The 17,353-nt window shown below is 41.6% G+C and overlaps 1 protein-coding gene and 1 non-coding gene across 2 annotated transcripts; one reads left to right on the top strand and one right to left on the bottom strand.

The window, feature by feature from the left end:
* Nucleotides 1–3,569: 3,569 nt before the first annotated feature.
* On the bottom strand, nucleotides 3,570–3,674 carry LOC145573425 (small nucleolar RNA R71). The gene has a single exon (XR_014097462.1). It is a non-coding gene; the product is annotated as a small nucleolar RNA R71 (small nucleolar RNA).
* A 4,467-nt stretch (nucleotides 3,675–8,141) lies between these two features.
* LOC145571115 (uncharacterized) lies at nucleotides 8,142–8,531 on the top strand. The gene has a single exon (XM_081630198.1). It carries the CDS (start codon nucleotides 8,142–8,144, stop codon nucleotides 8,529–8,531), a length of 390 nt encoding a protein of 129 aa, XP_081486324.1.
* The last annotated feature ends 8,822 nt before the right edge of the window (nucleotides 8,532–17,353 follow it).

Consider the following 17,353-nt stretch of genomic DNA (forward strand, 5'->3'; position numbering starts at 1 on the left):
TTATTAATTTCTAGGAATGTTTGTTCGGTATAATTGTTTATTTACAGGAACAGGTTTATTATAACAGGTTCTAATTAATATATATTAATTATATATAAATAAATGCTGCCGAAATTTAATAAAAAAAAATTTAATTTAAAGACTATTTGTATCGGGCAGGAGAGTAGTTAGTTACAAATAAGTACTTATTCGTAACGGACATTTTTGTGCCCGTTACAAATAAGTACATATTTATATATAATAAATCCTTATTTGTAACGGGCATTTCAAGTGCTCGTTATAAATAACAACTTATTCGTAACGGGCACTTGAAATGCCCGTTACGAATAAGTGGTTATTCGTAACGGGCGTTTCAGGTGTCCATTATGAATAAGGACTTATTATACTAAAATAAGTCCTTATTCGTAATGGGCACGTGAAACGCCCGTGACGAATAAGTACTTATTCGTAACGGGCATTTCAGGTGCCCATTACGAATACGTTGTTATTCGTAACGGACGGTGCCCGTTACAAAACATCCAACCCTTATCTTACTGGAGGAGTGAAACAGTCTCAAGAAAAACGAAATAGGTACTCATCCGAATAAAAAAGGAACTCGGGAATGGGTTAACTAAGAATGTGGGATGGACCACTTCTGGACATAGGTATTGTTCCCTCCTAAGGCTATTAGATTACACCAACTTCTTTCGAGGAAGGAATGAAAGACTCGCAGAAAGCAAAACATACAAGACTGAGAAAGAAATGAAAACCAATACAGTACTCGTTTAAGGGGAGAAGAATTATGCCGTTGTAAAGGCTGATGCGATTAGAAGGCTAGCAAAGAGCAAAGAGACTGGAAAGCTTGGAAAGCATGAACTAGATCCGATGCCCTTACTACGAATACGAAAGACGGAGAAGGAGATCCATGTGGGAATGAAGGGGATTTTCTCTTCCAATCCTGGTTATTTTCTGTTATTTATGCTAACATTAGACCTGACGCGAGGCTCGATGTAATTGAGCTCTAAATAGAAAGTATGAAAGAAAAAAGCGAATCATGAAGTTTGCTTCACAATTGTGCTTGAAGTCTTGTTCACAGTTGTGACTATAAGGAATAAAACTCATAAAGGAATTGGCTTAAACCTTGATCTTTACTTTCACAAAACGCCCCAAGTAACCATGAATTGGGAATCCTTTCTAAATTCAAGTATAGGCGTCAGCGATTAATCTGTTTTTTAACTTTCTGATGAGTGGCATTTATGCCACGATTTAGTGCTCATTTTACGGGTTTTTCCTCACACTTGTAGCTTGTTTGCCCCCTTTTTGTTCGTCTTTTCTTTGTTTGCCTTTCTCCTTATTTTCTTTGTTTTCGTTTTGTAGGAATCAAGGCATTGGAAGAAGAGCAATCCATCCTCATATCCCCTGTGTGCGGGCGCGCAGCACTATGAGAACCCGCGTAGGATTGCCTCAAGAGAAGAACAGAAACAGAAGGTTTTGTGCGCCCTGTGCGCGGCTTATGCGCGGGCGCGCGCCTTTGAACTGTGTGGGCGCGCAGCCCTATGAGAACCCGTACGAGATAGTAGCCGAAGCAGAGCCAAAATAGAGAGTTGTGCGCGCCACATGTGCGACATGTGTGAGGCGCGCACTCATCATGCGCGAGCGCGCAGTAGCTGGGAGAAGGCGCGCATCCATGGGTCTAATTCCTCCGTACCCACAGATCATCGGGCGCACAAGATCGGAGAGGGCGCACGCGTGGCAGCTGTGCGGGCGCGCAGTGTTTATGCGCGGGCGCGCACCGCTGGGTTTTAGTTTTTTTTATTTCGAATTCATGTATCTTTTTAGTGGACCTATATATATAGGCTGTAGGGTGAATTAGTGGGGCATCTAGCATTATCTTAGAAAAAATTAAACCCTAAACTTAGAGAGAGAAAGTGTAGTATTACTCAAGTTATTTCCATGTATGCAACTTTGGCTCAAGTTTCATTTCAATCCATCAAGCAACTTTACAAGTTTTAATCTTTCTATTATTACGTACTTAGTAATCTCTAATCCTTTCTCTTAGTCTTGTTTATTTCCACTCTAGTTGTTTATTTCTATCTATTTTGTGGATTAATATATTTTGGTATTTTCATTGTTTTTGATCATGTTTGCTTTCATGTTTATTGTGTTTTCATCTAGTTTTGTTATCATGTTTAGTCCCCTTTTTCTAGGCTAATATCTTAGCTAGGGGAAGGGGGTGTAAAATATGTATTGAATGATGGATGAATGATGATAGTGGATTGATTACATGCCTTAAATTGATGAAAGATATGATTTTTATTGGCTTGAGATTATTGTAGTACTTTATTTGATTGCCTTCTAGTTTAAATGCATGAAAATGATTTGAACTAGATTTAGATCACCTCTATCTTAATGATTGGATGAGAATGAGTTGTTAAAATAAAGTTCCATGTATTGTGCCTCTTTATTCTTGGGTTAGCTTGTGCCTAATGGGATGCATGAAAATGATCCTAATTAGCTTAGACCACTTTCATTGGTTTGCCTAAACTATTGCATGAAAATGAGTTGTTTAGGTAGAATTTTATATTCTTTGGCATGTTAATCATGATGCTTATCATTGTTTTACTTCATTCTAATCATGTTTGAAACCCCCTAATCCCTAGCGTTGTTATTCCTTGATTTAATCACCCTTTTACTTGTTTATTTATAGTTCTAGTGTCTACATTCCAAATTCCAACAAAATATACCCCTTTCTTACTCTTGCATGGTGATTTTGATATTAAATGAGAAAGCTTCCTCAGCGGATCGACCATTGCTTGCCACTAAATAGTTTAGTGTGAAGTCTAGGTTTTATAATTAGTTAATTTGATTAGAGTTAATAGTTTTAACGACCTATCCTAGCCCGATCAAATTTTGGCGCCGTTGCCGGGGAAGCGGCTTGTTTAGTGTCTAATTTTGCTTTTGTTAGGGTAATTTTAATTGCTTTCCTTTTTGTTTTGACTTGTTTTATCATACCTATCATTGCTAAATGTTTGCTTAGCCTTGGTGAATGCTTAGAAGATCTCAAGGACCACCTACACATCATATCGACCAAGAAATCAACCAAACTTTAAGACAAATCCGTAGACTTTTTCAAGAAGAAGGAAGAGGACTTGGTGCTATCATTGATAGTGGGAGTGATTCTTACTCTTATAGTTCGCAAAGTGAATCAATGGCGGGACAAGAGGATGATATTTTATTTCGTGAGTTCGGAAATCCGGAGGATTATGAGCTCACGGGAGGGATTTTGTTACCCGTCACGGAAACTAACTTCACAATTCATCCCCAATATACAAGAATGGTTCAATCGGAGCAATTTTCGGGTTCTACAAGTGAAGACCCCATAGAGCACCTTGATAGATTCCTTGAGCTATGTGCCATGATTCAAACCAACCAAGTTTCTCAAGAATACATCCGGATGCACCTATTTCGACAATCTCTTTCGGGAAGAGCAAAGAAGTGGTTGAAACAAGTGAAGCCTAACTCACTCACATCTTGGAGGGAGGTAGTTAAGGCATTCTTGAAGAGGTTCATTTCCGAGGAAAAGACCGCCGAGATGAGAAGGAAGATTGCATCATTTGAATAAGAAACGGATGAGAGCCTTAATGAAGCTTGGGAGAGGTTCAAAGAGTTGGTACAAGCGTGTCCTCACCATGAATACAATCAAAGTTTGCTCATGAGGTTTTTCTACGATGGATTGGAGCCCATGTCTAGAGCTAACTTCGATGCGGGGGCAGGTGGACAATTGATCAAGAGTCCCCAAAATCAAGTGGAGGCAAAGATCGAGGAGGTAGCAAAGAACTACTCTTGGGGAGGTAGGAGAAGGAGTGCACCGAAGAAAGGTGGGATGTATGAATTGGAGAAGGTCGATCAATTGCAACATCAAATTGAGCAACTCACAAAAGGGCTCTCAAAGTTGAACACAAGTGTAAATGCAAGCTCAAGCGGTGGAGCAAGCTTTTCTCAAGTCAACTCTTTCTCTTGTCAAAATTGTGGAGGAACGAACCATGATACATCTTATTGTGGAGGTTGAGCCCTGAGCATGTAGCGACATACAACACAAGGCAAGATGGTTTTAGAGGAGGCGATGGTGGAGTAGCTTGGAGACAACCACCACCCGGGTTTGCATCTCAACCTCAACAATGGGGCCAACAAGCTCAACCCTCTTACAATTCAAACCCCCAATACTAAAATCCACCTCCATCTCAAAACCAAAACCCAAGAGGAACCTACCCAAGGAACAACCAATACAACAACCAAAACCAATACAATAACCAACACCAACAACAATCAAACCCAAGCACCCCAAAGAAATCAAGAACAAGCACCTCAAGCGGAGCCAACACCCACACAACTCCTTCAAGCTATGCATTCACAAATGCGAACTTTTGGGCAACAAATGCAAGAAATAAGGGCTCACAACAAGATGGTTGATTCACAACTAGCTCAATTGGCCGAGAGGACTCCTTTCAATTCACCATCAACTCTACCCGGACAACCACAACCTAATCCTTCTCATAACCAAAAACCCGATACATGCAAGGCAATCACTTTGAGGTCGGGAACTTCATATGATGGTCCAAATGAGGGGGATAGTGAGGGAAAGAAGGGAGGAAAAGAGAGTGTGAATGAAGATAAGAGAGGTGAGGAGGAAAAAGTTGAAAAGGTAGAAGGAAGTTCGGAGAAGAAGAAGGTCAACAACGAGAAGACAACTTCAATTCCTAGTGAGACTAGGAACCTTGATGGACCGGTTCCTTTTCCAAGTAGGCTTGCGGAGAGGAAGTTGAATGACAAGTTTGAAAAGTTTCTAAGTGTGATGAAGAACTTGCACATCAATCTCCCTTTTCTTGAAGTAGTGACACAAATGCCATCTTACTCCAAATTTCTCAAGGACATCCTCACCAACAAAAGGAAGCTCAATGATGAGCTTATCACCCTTCCACACCAAGTGAGTGCTCTTGTTCAACATAAAATGCCCAAGAAGGAGAAAGACCCGGGGAGTTTCACTTTGCCGGTGAAAATTGGAAATATGGAAGCTAGGGGTGCATTGGCCAATCTTGGAGCAAGTGTTAGTCTAATCCCCTTATCCATTTCTCAAAAACTCAATATTGAGATGATCCCTACAAGGAAGACAATTCAACTAGCCGACCGCTCGGTGAAGTTACCTTGTGGAGAACTTGAGGAAATTCCAATTCAAGTGGGACACATCTATGTGCCTTGTGACTTTGTAGTGATGGACATGGAAGAAGATGTGGACACACCCTTGATTTTGGGTCGGGAAGCTCATAAGAGTTTGGGGGCGGTCATCAATTGCAAAAATAACACCATCACATGTGAAGTGGCCGATGAGAAGATAGTCTTTGAGTTTTCAAAGTTGCTAAAGACCCCTATGGTTGAAAAGTGTTATCGAGTTGATGTTGTGAATGAGGAGTTGGACCGTTTGGGAAGGGTCATGATGAAGCCTCAAGATCCAATTGTGGAAGCTCTCACATGCAAAGAGGAGTTCCACTCTCAAGAAGCCAAAGAATTTGTCATGGCAATAGAGGAATCCTCAAAGGAGGAAGTTGATCAATAAAGCAAGATTGAGCTTGAATCAATGGAGGAAAAATCGGAGGAGAGTTCCAAGCCTCCTCCCAAGGTAGAACTCAAGCCCCTCCCCCCTTCTTTGAAATATGCTTATCTTGATGCGGAAGAAAAATACCCTATTATTGTCAATTCTACCCTTGATGAACTTAATTTGAAAAAATTGCTTGATGTTTTGAGAAAATACAAAGATGTGATAGGGTATAGCATTGATGATATCAAGGGCATTAGTCCTTCTCTATGCATGCATCGTATTCATCTTGAGGATGGTCATTCCACCTCCATTGAACCTCAAAGGAGGTTGAACCCCAACCTTCAAGAGGTTGTCAAGAAAGAAATTTTGAAACTACGTGAGGCAGGCATCATCTATGCTATCTCCGATAGCAAGTGGGTGAGCCCGGTTCATGTAGTTCCCAAAAAGGGTGGAATGACCATTGTTATGGATGAAAAGGGAGAGGAAATCTCCACCCGGTGACCGGGTGGAGAATGTGTATTGATTATAGGGGATTGAACAAGAACACAAAAAAGATCATTTTCCTCTCCCTTTCATGGACCAAATGCTTGAAAGGCTTTCTCACCATGCCTTCTTTTGTTTCTTAGATGGGTACTCCGGATTTTTCCAAATCCCTATCCATCCAAGCGATCAAGAGAAAACTACTTTCACATGTCCATATGGAACATTTGCATACCGAAGAATGCCATTCGGATTATGCAATGCCCCCTCTACTTTTCAAAGATGCATGACTTCCATTTTCTCCGAAATGCTTGAAAAAGAAATTGAGGTTTTCATGGATGATTTTAGTGTTGGTGGCTCGTCTTTTGACACTTTTCTTTTTAACCTTGAAAGAGTTTTGCAAAGGTGTCAAGAGACGAGTTTGGTTTTGAATTGGGAAAAATGCCATTTTATGGTTAAGGAGGGAATTGTCCTCGGTCATAAAGTTTCAAAAAATGGCATTGAGGTTGATCCGGCCAAAGTTTCGGTGATTAAGAGGTTGCCCCCTCTTACATCCGTCACGGGAGTACGAGCTTTTCTTGGGCATGCCGGTTTCTACCGAAGGTTTATAAAAGATTTCTCCTCAATTGCCAAACCTTTGACCGAATTACTTAAAAAAGATGTTGTTTTTAGCTTTGATGAGGCTTGCCTTGAGGCATTTCGTAAGCTCAAGGAAGCTCTCATCTCTTCCCCTGTTGTGCAAGCTCCGGATTGGAGCTTGCCTTTTGAGCTAATGTGCGATGCGAGTAGGACTCTCGATGAAGGGAAATCATGTGTCATCTACTATGCAAGTAGGACTCTCGATGAAGCTCAAAAGAACTATACAACAACGGAGAAGGAGATGCTAGCGGTGGTGTTTGCATTTGATAAGTTCCAGTTCTATCTCATATGTTCAAAAGTCATTGTGTACACGGATCACATCGAGGTGCGATACCTCATGACCAAGAAAGAAGCGAAGCCTCGCTTGATCCGTTGGGTTCTCTCTCTTCAAGACTTTCACATGGAAATGAGGGACAAAAAGGGAGTGGAGAATTATGTGGCGGATCACTTGGCTAGGCTTCCATTTGAGAACAAGGAGGATGTTCCAATTAATGATGAGATAGGGATCGAGGCTCTCATGGCTATGGTGGCGACTTCTACACCTTGGTATGCGGATATTGCCACCTATCTTGCTTGTGGGGTAGTCCCTCCGGAATTCTCCTCTCAACAAAAGAAAAAGTTCTTCAAATAAGTGAGAAGGTATTTTTGGAATGATCTGTATCTATTCAAGCAATGTGGTGATGGTCTCTTTAGGAAGTGTGTCCCCGATCATGAGATTGAGGGTGTCCTTGAGCATTGTCACTCACTACCATGTGGGGGACATGGTGGTGTTGACAAGACGGTAGCAAAAATCTCTCAATCTTTGCTTTGGTGGCCTTCAATGCACAAGGATACTCACAAATTCGTTATGCAATGTGATCGATGCCAAAGGAGTGGTGGAATTACCAAAAGGGACGAGATGCCCCAACAAAGTATTCTAGAGGTGGAGCCCTTCGATGTTTGGGGGGTGGATTTCATGGGACCGTTCGTTTCTTCATGTTGGAACCTATACATCTTGGTGGCGGTTGACTATTTGACAAAATGGATCGAAGCTATACCCTCTCCTACCAATGATCACAAGGTGGTGCTCAAGCTTCTCAAGAAAATCATTTTTCCTAGATTTGGGGTGCCAAGAGTTCTAATTAGTGATGGAGGGTCTCATTTTGCCAAGAAGCAATTGGAAGCCCTTCTCAAGAAATATGGCGTTCATCACAAGGTTGGTCTACCTTACCATCCTCAAACTCAAGGTCAAGTGGAGGTCTCGAATCGTGAGATCAAGAATATACTTGAGAGGATGGTGAACAAATCAAGGAAAGATTGGTCTCTCAAGCTTGATGATACACTTTGGGCTCTTCGAACGGCATACAAGACTCCCATAGGTACAACCCCCTATAGGTTGGTCTATGGGAAGGCTTGTCACTTGCCGGTCGAGCTAGAATACAAAACTTGGTGGGCCATCAAAGAGCTAAACATGGATTTGTCGTTAGCGGGTGAAAAGAGGTTGTTGAAGCTCAACGAGCTCAAGGAGCTTAGAGATGATGCCTATGAAAACTCAAGAGTCTATAAGGAGAACACAAAAAAGTGGTACGACCAACATATCCGGAACAAGAGTTTCAAGGTTGGGGATAAAGTCTTGCTCTTCAACTCAAGGCTTCGCTTTTTTCCGGGCAAGCTCAAATCTAAGTGGTCGGGGCCTTTCGTTGTATCAAAGACCACTCCCTATGGTTCTTTTGAGTTGGATGCTAACGGAAACAAATTCATGGTGAACGGCTCTCGTTTGAAGCACTATTTCTGCAAGGAAGAAGGTTGTGTGATTGAGTATCTGAGGCTTGACCCTTTGGGTCCTAAGACACCCTTTTGAATGGATTTTCATCATGGTCAAGCTAATGACCATATAAAGAAATGCTCCCGGGAGGCAACTCGGCTTTTAAATCCTTTCCTTCTCTATTTTCCATATTTTTGGTAGGCTGTTTGTTTGATTTTTGTCTTATAGCTTTCGTTTTTCCTCTTGCTTTTTAGGCACTTGTCTTTTTGGTGCGTGTTTGGAGGGAATTTGGAGGCCGTTTTGTGTTATATATGGAGCTAAGTTGGGGTTTGGAGACTAGGAAGTGAGTGAGGGGGATTTAAAGCATAAATATTGATGAAAGCCCTGTGCGCGGGCGCGCAGACCTGGGAGAACCCGCGCACAGGGAAGCTCAGCAAGGCAAAATCTGGCAGAAGCTTATGCGCGCCCTGTGCGCGACATCTGCGCGGGCGCGCAAGAGAAGGCTGTGCGGGCGCGCATCCCTGTGAGAACCTGCACAGAATTAACGGCAAATTTCAGATTCTAGCAGAAAGTTTTGCGCGACGTGTGTGCGACATCTGCGCGGGCGCGCATCCTTGTGAGAACCCGCACAGAATTAAGGGCAAATTTCAAATTTTAGCAGAAAGTTTTGCGCGACGTGTGTGCGACATCTGCGCGGGCGCGCAATACACCTGCGCGGTTGCGCAGATCTGGGTTTATCAGGGGATAGCTTCCCTTTTCCCCGATTTCATCATCATTTTCCCGCCTCTCATACCGATTCTCACTCTCTCTCCTCAAGAACACAAACCCTAACCCCTCAAATCCCTTCTAATCTCACCTATTACCTTGAAATTTCATCAAATCCCCTACATTCCCTAACTTTTCTCACAAATTCATCACTTTCCCCTCTCAAAATCACCCATTTTTCACCAAATTCGAGATTGCTCCTTGGTGGTCGAAGTGGTGGTGCGTGAGTGGTCGTGGTGGTCTTCATGCTCTTCAATTGTGGTATAATCCTTAACCTCAACTACTTTGTGGCTTTAATTCATTAGATAATACCATGTTTTAGGATTGCTAAGCAAGATTGAGCTTGTAAGAATTTTGTGTTATTTAGGGTAGTTTTGCTTGTAATTGTGGAATTTGATATGAATTTCTTGGTGATTTGTTGAGTATTGTTGATGAAAATTGTTATTTTTATGCAATTTGCCTAGCAATTACTTGATTGTAGGTATTGAGAATTGTTGAAAGTAATTACTAGCTTGATATTGAGTATTGAGAATTGTTTATGCATGTGAAATTGAAAATTTGTGATGTTGAGAGTTTTTGATACTTGATATTGAAATTTGCTTAGTAATTATCTCTTTCGTGATTGAGTTTTGCAAATTTTGGCATTGAATATTGTTGGCGATTCTTGTGTTCTTCTTGTGCTATTTGTATCTTGGAAAGTTGTTGCTCCTAACCTGTTTTCACATAACAACGTCAAAGCTTCAATTGTTGTTGTTGTTGTGGGAAGAATTGGGTATTCTTGAGTGTTGGATCACTCTTTTGGTGTTCTCGGTATTTTTGGGATTGTTGAGTTAAACTTGGTGAAGATGAGTAGTAGAAGAAGGAGCAGGAAGGAGCCCAGGATAACAATTAATGAACCCCAACCCTCCTCTCAAAATCTAAACCAAGAACAAACAACTCTACCCACCTTGAAATTTGTAAACCGACACCACGCTCCCATCCATCAAACCCTCATCAAACGCAAACTAAACCCCACTCGACACTACTACCAACGCTCAATGCGTGATCTGGGTAAAGATGAGGACCTTCGGTCCCTTCTTGATAACCTTGGGATGAGTGAGTTCATCCAGCACCAATACCCAACTTTCAAGGAGCCCACCTATGAGTTCCTAGCCTCCTTTGAGAAGGAACCCGTTGGAAACAACGAGTTCCAAATCTCCTTCCAACTCTTCAATGCCCGCCATGTGATCTCCTTAAGGCGTCTAAATGAACTTTTGGATTTTAACCCTGATGCCGATCTCCTTGCCCCATCCACCAAGCTCTTCCTCGAGTACGATGCCTTCCGTTGGTGGCGGACAATTACCGACATGGAAGAGTTTAGTACTCGGTACTCGGTGGCAAGCCAAATTATCCACCCAGTACTCCGCATCCTACACCGCATCTTGGGGTTTGCGGTGTTTCGCAAACAAGATTTGAGCAAGTTCTCTCATGAAGAGCTTTTCACACTTTGGGTCACCACAAAGGAGGAAGCGAGTGGGTGGCTCAACATGGGGTACTGGTTTGTGTTGTGTTGTGAGGCAATCAAGAATGGGAACAAGACAGGAGAGATTGCTCTTGGTGGGATGATTACAAGGATTGCTTCGAAACTAGGGGGTGAGTGTCTCTTCCCTTTTTGCACGAGGGTTGGAAAGGACATGGATATGTTCGTGGACATCTCTTATATGAGGAAGTCAGTCTTCATCCAACCGACCAACGACGTGAACAACTTCCACGATTGGTGCGTTGAGCGGGTGCACCATTGCATCTTACCGTTCCCTGGTCGCACATCCTTGGAGCGGAACTCTAGGAATGTGTGGAAGATCCCTATGGACAATGGTGTCCTGCCTAACGCTCTTGGAGGTGAGCGCAATATGATTGTCCGCGAGCGTCACCACCAACAACAACAACAACAACAACAAGAACAACAACAAGAAGAACAACAACAACAATTTCAACAACAGCAGCAATTTCATCAACAACAATTTCATCATCAACAACAAGGATTCTAATTTGGGGAGAGATCCCAACAAGGTTTGCACATCCCTTCCTTTAGCGAGGGAGGTATGGCCTCTTCCTCTTCTTCTTTCAATCTTCAGCGTGCATTCCAAAACTTGTCTATGCAAGTAAACCGATTGACGGAGGCCGCCGATGGGTACTCGGTTTACAATGCCAACATTTATGATTGGCATGTAAACCAAGGGCATTTTGACCCACCGGTTAACTATCCGTATTTTCCGCCCCAACAGGGGCCGGTTCCTTGTCACGAGGAACCGCATATTGACGGTTGTCATGTATTTTGTATTGAAGGTTGTAATTTGAGATTAGGTTAGATTCCTATGTTGTTATTGAGAGATGGCCACTCTTATGCTTCACTTAGGAGTTTCCACCAAAAATTTTCAAATTGACTCCCAACCTTAACCTTTAGCCATGACATTACAACCCTAACTAAGACCCTTGGACTTTAGAGGGGCGTGGTCAAAGAACGGTGGAGGGAGATATATTTCAACCCTATGGAGAGAGTACGTATAGTTGAGATGTCGGGATAAACTCATTGTTCCACATAGAAGTAATTTTTTTTTTCCGGTTCCCTCGAGGAATCATGAGGAGCCAACTAGGGGATGAATTGAAGCTAGCAGAGAGATCATGGACCGTCTTGGATGGGGCTAGGGCGGAGGATGAAATCATTAGTTCTCTATGCTTAGCTTAGGTTTGTCTCTTTCAACCTTGAGCATCTTAAAGTGTGTATTCCCTCTTAAATTGAGAAAGGTAAGTATTCTTTGATTAATGTCTCTATGTTTGAGTCCAAATAGAGCATTTCTCACCATGGTACTTGATTGATTTTCCTAAACCTTGTCATGTTGTGTTTGTTATGATGTGTTGCCTTTTGCCTTGGTTTCCTTTGCTTGAGGACAAGCAAGAAGCAAGTGTGGGGGAATTTGATGAGCGGCATTTATGCCACGATTTAGTGCTCATTTTACGGGTTTTTCCTCCCACTTGTAGCTTGTTTGCCCCCTTTTTGTTCTTCTTTTCTTAGTTTGCCTTTCTCCTTGTTTTCTTTGTTTTCGTTTTGTAGGAATCAAGGCATTAGAAGAAGACCAATCCATCCTCATATCCCCTGTGTGCGGGCGCGCAGCACAACGAGAACCCGCGCAGGATTGCCTCAAGAGCAGAACAAAAACATAAGGTTTTGTAAGCCCTGTGCGCAGCTTATACGCGGGAGCGCGCCTTTGAACTGTGCGGGTGCGTGCCTTTGAACTGTGCGGGCGCGCAGCCCTGTGAGAACCCGCACGAGATAGTAGCAGAAGCCGAGCCAAAACAGAGAGTTGTGCGTGCCACATGTGCGACATGTGTGCGGGCGCGCACTCATCATGTGCGAGCGCGTAGTAGCTGGGAGAAGGCGCACATCCATACGTCTAATTCCTCCGTACCCACAGATCTACGGGCGCACAAGATCGGAGAGGGCGCACGCGTGGCAGCTCTGCGGGCGCACAGTGTTTATGCGCGGGCACGCACCGCTGGGTTTCAGTTTTATTTATTTCGAATTCTTGTATCTTTTTAGTGGACCTATATATATAGGCCGTAGGGTGAATTAGTGGGGCATCTAACATTATCTTAGAGACAATTAAACCCTAATCTTAGAGAGAGAAAGTGTAGTATTACTCAAGTTATTTCCATGTATGCAACTTTAGGTCAAGTTTCATTTCAATCCATCAAGCAACTTTGCAAGTTTTAATCTTTCTATTATTGCCTACTTAGTAATCTCTAATCCTTTCTCTTAGTCTTGTTTATTTGCACTCTAGTTGTTTATTTCTATCTATTTTGTGGATTAATATATTTTGGTATTTTCATTGTTTTTTATCATGTTTGCTTTCATGTTTATTGTGTTTTCATAAAGTTTTGTTATCATGTTTAGTCCCCTTTTTCTAGGCTAATCTCTTAGCTAGGGGAAGGGGGTGTAAAATATGTATTGAATGATGGATGAATGATGATAGTGGATTGATTACATGCCTTAAATTGATGAAAGATATGATTTTTATTGGCTTGAGATTATTGTAGTACTTTATTTGATTGCCTTCTAGTTTAAATGCATGAAAATGATTTGAACTAGATTTAGATCACCTCTATCTTAATGATTGGATGAGAATGAGTTGTTAAAATAAAGTTCCATGTATTGTGCCTCTTTATTCTTGGGTTAGATTGTGCCTAATGGGATGCATGAAAATGATCCTAATTAGCTTAGACCACTTTCATTGGTTTGCCTAAACTATTGCATGAAAATGAGTTGTTTAGGTAGAATTTTATATTCTTTGGCATGTTAATCATGATGCTTATCATTGTCTTCCTTTATTCTAATCATGTTTGAAACCCCCTAATCCCTAGCGTTGTTATTCCTTGATTTAATCACCCTTTTACTTGTTTATTTATAGTTCTAGTGTCTACATTCCAAATTCCAACAAAATATACCCCTTTCTTACTCTTGCATGGTGATTTTGATATTAAATGAGAAAGCTTCCTCAGCGGATCGACCCTTGCTTGCCACTAACTAGTTTAGTGTGAAGTCTAGCTTTTATAATTAGTTAATTTGATTGGGGTTAATAGTTTTAACGACCTATCCTAGCCCGATCACTTTCTACAAGCAAGGAAGAGAGAGAAACTAGTTCAGTTTGAGTATTTATGAGGAGTAGTTGCATTGCTAGTATGTAGAAAATCAGTAGTGCGTTAGCTCATCTGTTCATTTTAAAAAAAAAAACCCTGTATAGTGCTCCTTTATGCCGCTCTCACTAGAAGGGAATCTAGTTCAACAAGGGCTTTTTTTATAGAGGTTGAGTATAGTTGAGCGAGATGGCTTGACTCTAAGTCATTTCCTAAACGAAGGGTATACCAATCAACAACATGGGAGAGGTCAAAGACCAATTGATGAGTTTACCTAGATGAACCATTTGAACTAGAAAATTTCAAACGAGAAACCACCCTCGTGGGTGACTGGCCATATGAGTGTGTCCAAAGCTTATTTTTTTTTAAAGAAAAGTGGCATCCAAAGGTCCACATCCGCTTTCTCTGTATGTGTGTTTTGTGCTCTCTTTCTTCTGTGATGTCTTTTATAATATATTATATGTGTTTTAAAAAGCCGGCTATGATTCCCTAAGTTAGTACAAGGTCAAAAAGAATGCTTTGCATCCCAAGTGGGGTTTCATAGTGGAGAAGAAGGAGCGAAGTCTTAACTACCACGCACGCTACTACTAGACTACTAGCACTCTACGAGTAGATTAGTTGAGTGACTAGACTTAGACTCTCTTTGATATCAATCACTAAACTCAAGAAATTTGCAAAAATCATAAGAGAAGAAAGGTCCACAAAAGGTTAGGAAGTAGTACGCCCGGTTCACGAGGTTCTACCATTGCAGGACCCAATCATAGTCAAAAGAAGACTTTGATCTTGTCTGACCACGCCATTACCTGACCCCGAGGAAGGTAATGGAATAAGGGGTAGAAATGGGATGGGGGGTTCTAATTTCAGGGCAGAAATTGGGGGGGGGGGGGGGCGTGCCTTGCTCAGAAGGAATGGTACCATCCGATTCGCTGCCGAAAAATACCTTATACTATAAGAATGATCTTCATCTTCGGCAAATCGGCATCGAGGTGTTCTATTCTAATAAGAAAAAATGACAAGACAGAATGGTGTCAGTAGAGTTGATCCTTCGGAGGCAGAACCAAAAAGAGAAAGCGGAACAAAAAAATGAAAAAAAAAATACACAATGGACAGAAAAATGGAAAAAAACACAATTAAAAAAAACCCATTGTATAAAAGAATTTCTTCTACTGGAAATCCGAAAAAGCCCGGAACAGTTGACAGAATCCCAGCTATTAAAAGCGCTTACAGGAGAAGGGGATTTTGGCTACAAATCCATCGTAATCGCGAAAAGAGATGAAATAAACAACTTTTACTACTTAGTAGGGCTTCAAACGCTAGATGCGTCAAAGAACAACTACAAGAAATAAAGTAAAAATCTTTTTCCTGAAGTTAAAGAAGAAAACTTCTACGCCTCTGCGAAAAAGGGAGTTGGGTGGTGGGCAAGCTTCCTGTGCCGCCGAACATGAGAATCATCTACTGTTCTGGCGAACTTGAAAAGTCCCAAGTTTTAAGTATCGCACTATAGAGCAATAAGAAGAAAGCTTTCTTAAAAAAGCCAAGCCCATCAAGAGAGGTGGGAGCTCTAAAAGCAAAAAAAAAAAAAAAAAAAAAAAAAAACCGTTGTATAAGAGGTTATCGAGATCCGTTTTTTTATTTGTTCCACGATAAAAACGGTTTATCGAACCGCACTAAACCGTTTTATCGGCCTATGTGTCTGGAGCTTATTCATGGCCTATTTCTTCCTGTACAAGGACGCTGCCAGAATCACCCACGAGATGTTGTGGCGCATGAATCTCAAGGAAATCTTGGTTTGGCTCTTTGACTTTAAAACCACGGGGCTCCCCCCAAAGTGGTACGAAATAGCGAGCAAAAAAACAGAAAAAATGGGAAAGTTGATTTAATTCATTAAAAACATTTCCTTCTTTGTTTCATGGCTCTCTTCGTTTTTCTCCAACGTTATTAAACTAAAAGATCAAATCCATCGTGTGTATTCGTTGATAAATGAACATTTCCGGGACGGTTAAGTTAACAAAAAACCTAAGAAGTACAGGTCGTAATAAGGTAGCCTAAGGGAAACTTTTGGCTAGATTGAATCAAACTTTAAAGTGGTGTGAGCCCCTGTGTCGTGACTTTCACTGTTGGGGTTGGCGGTTTGAGTATTCTTAACGTTATTACTGGGGCATACTGTGAGAATCCTCCAATAATTATGGGACTAGCCGGGGGTTACATCAGAGGAGACAGAAGCCCAGAGAAAAGCACACCGCATGGCGAAGCTGTCGCATTGTTTACCCTAATAATGGCCTTTTTGATTTCATTCGTATTCCGACAAGTGTTTTTAGTTGTGGATGATATTGCACGTATGGGTTGAGTGAAAGCTTAAGAAAGAGTCTCTTGTGGCTCCAGGCCACCCCGGACATAGTCTACCTTCGTTAGTCTTTCCTTTTGTTTAAGATATCGATGAACCGGGTAGCCAAAAGTCACGATCGGTAGGTCAAAACCTAGATCATGATTCTGGAGCACGCTGGTTCAAATCCAGCTCGTGACAAGACCATGGTCATATAGATGGGGGGATAGCCCTTTTAGGAAAGTCTAGGGGGGACAACCTAAGTAGTTCGAAAGCCCTTGGTCCTTGGTGCCGATGCGGAATAAGTTATCTTGGGGAAAGCCGCAAGCACCACGAGGTCCCAAAAGAGGTTCCTTGTCTCTAGGCCGAGAATAGCAACAGAGAAGGAGACAGATTCCGTTCTACTATAGAGTGAACTTGTCACTTGACTGCGGATGTTGACTGTCTTGAAAGACTAGGTCATCGCCCATACTTCTCTTATTGGTTTTAAAACTACTCTGCTATCAGAATAGGGCGATAGGTATTAAACCGAAACCCTAACCTGAATTGCTAACAACTTCTTCTCTTGTAAGATTAAGCCCTAGAAAAAAGTCTTATTTATGTTACACATAGTAACTCTTCTTGTTCAATCCTGACATCTGCTCTCAGGAACGATGAGAGAGTGACTAAGCCAAAGTGCCGGACTTCACTTTATTCTATGCTAATAGAAAGTCTTCGGTACAACTCTTCTTTCCTCTGAAGACCCCTCTCTTTAATCAAAAATCCATGTGTTGAAAGATCTAACCGGTAAAGAAAAGGAGTTTTTCCCTAATATAAATTATATCTATCTCTTACTGTTTCTTCCATTCATTGCTAAAATCCTCAGGCTACTCAACTTTATTAGTCTTCTACTGATTAAGGATTTTTTTTTGACGCCTTTCTTACTAAGGTAAATCTCTATTTAGATACTCCTTTTGTTTACAACGTTATCAAAGACTTGGGAAGTCCTGAGACCCGCATCAAGATAGAAAACTTCTACTATCCTCCAAAAAAGAAAACTCTTTTAGAGCCTTACCTTTGGAGATTTCCACGTATTCCTTAACTTAGATTACTGAGTTAACACCTTAGCTACTTCAAGTATAGGTAGAAGTGCTACTCCCCCTGAAAGATTCTTAATGTT

Source organism: Chenopodium album, chromosome 12, assembly GCF_948465745.1.
Source record: "Chenopodium album chromosome 12, dcCheAlbu1.1, whole genome shotgun sequence".
Lineage (NCBI taxonomy): Eukaryota > Viridiplantae > Streptophyta > Magnoliopsida > Caryophyllales > Amaranthaceae > Chenopodium > Chenopodium album.

Excerpts from the sequence above, each read along its gene's own strand:
- LOC145571115 (XM_081630198.1), top strand. The coding sequence starts at position 8,142 with ATGGATTTGTCGTTAGCGGGTGAAAAGAGGTTGTTGAAGCTCAACGAG.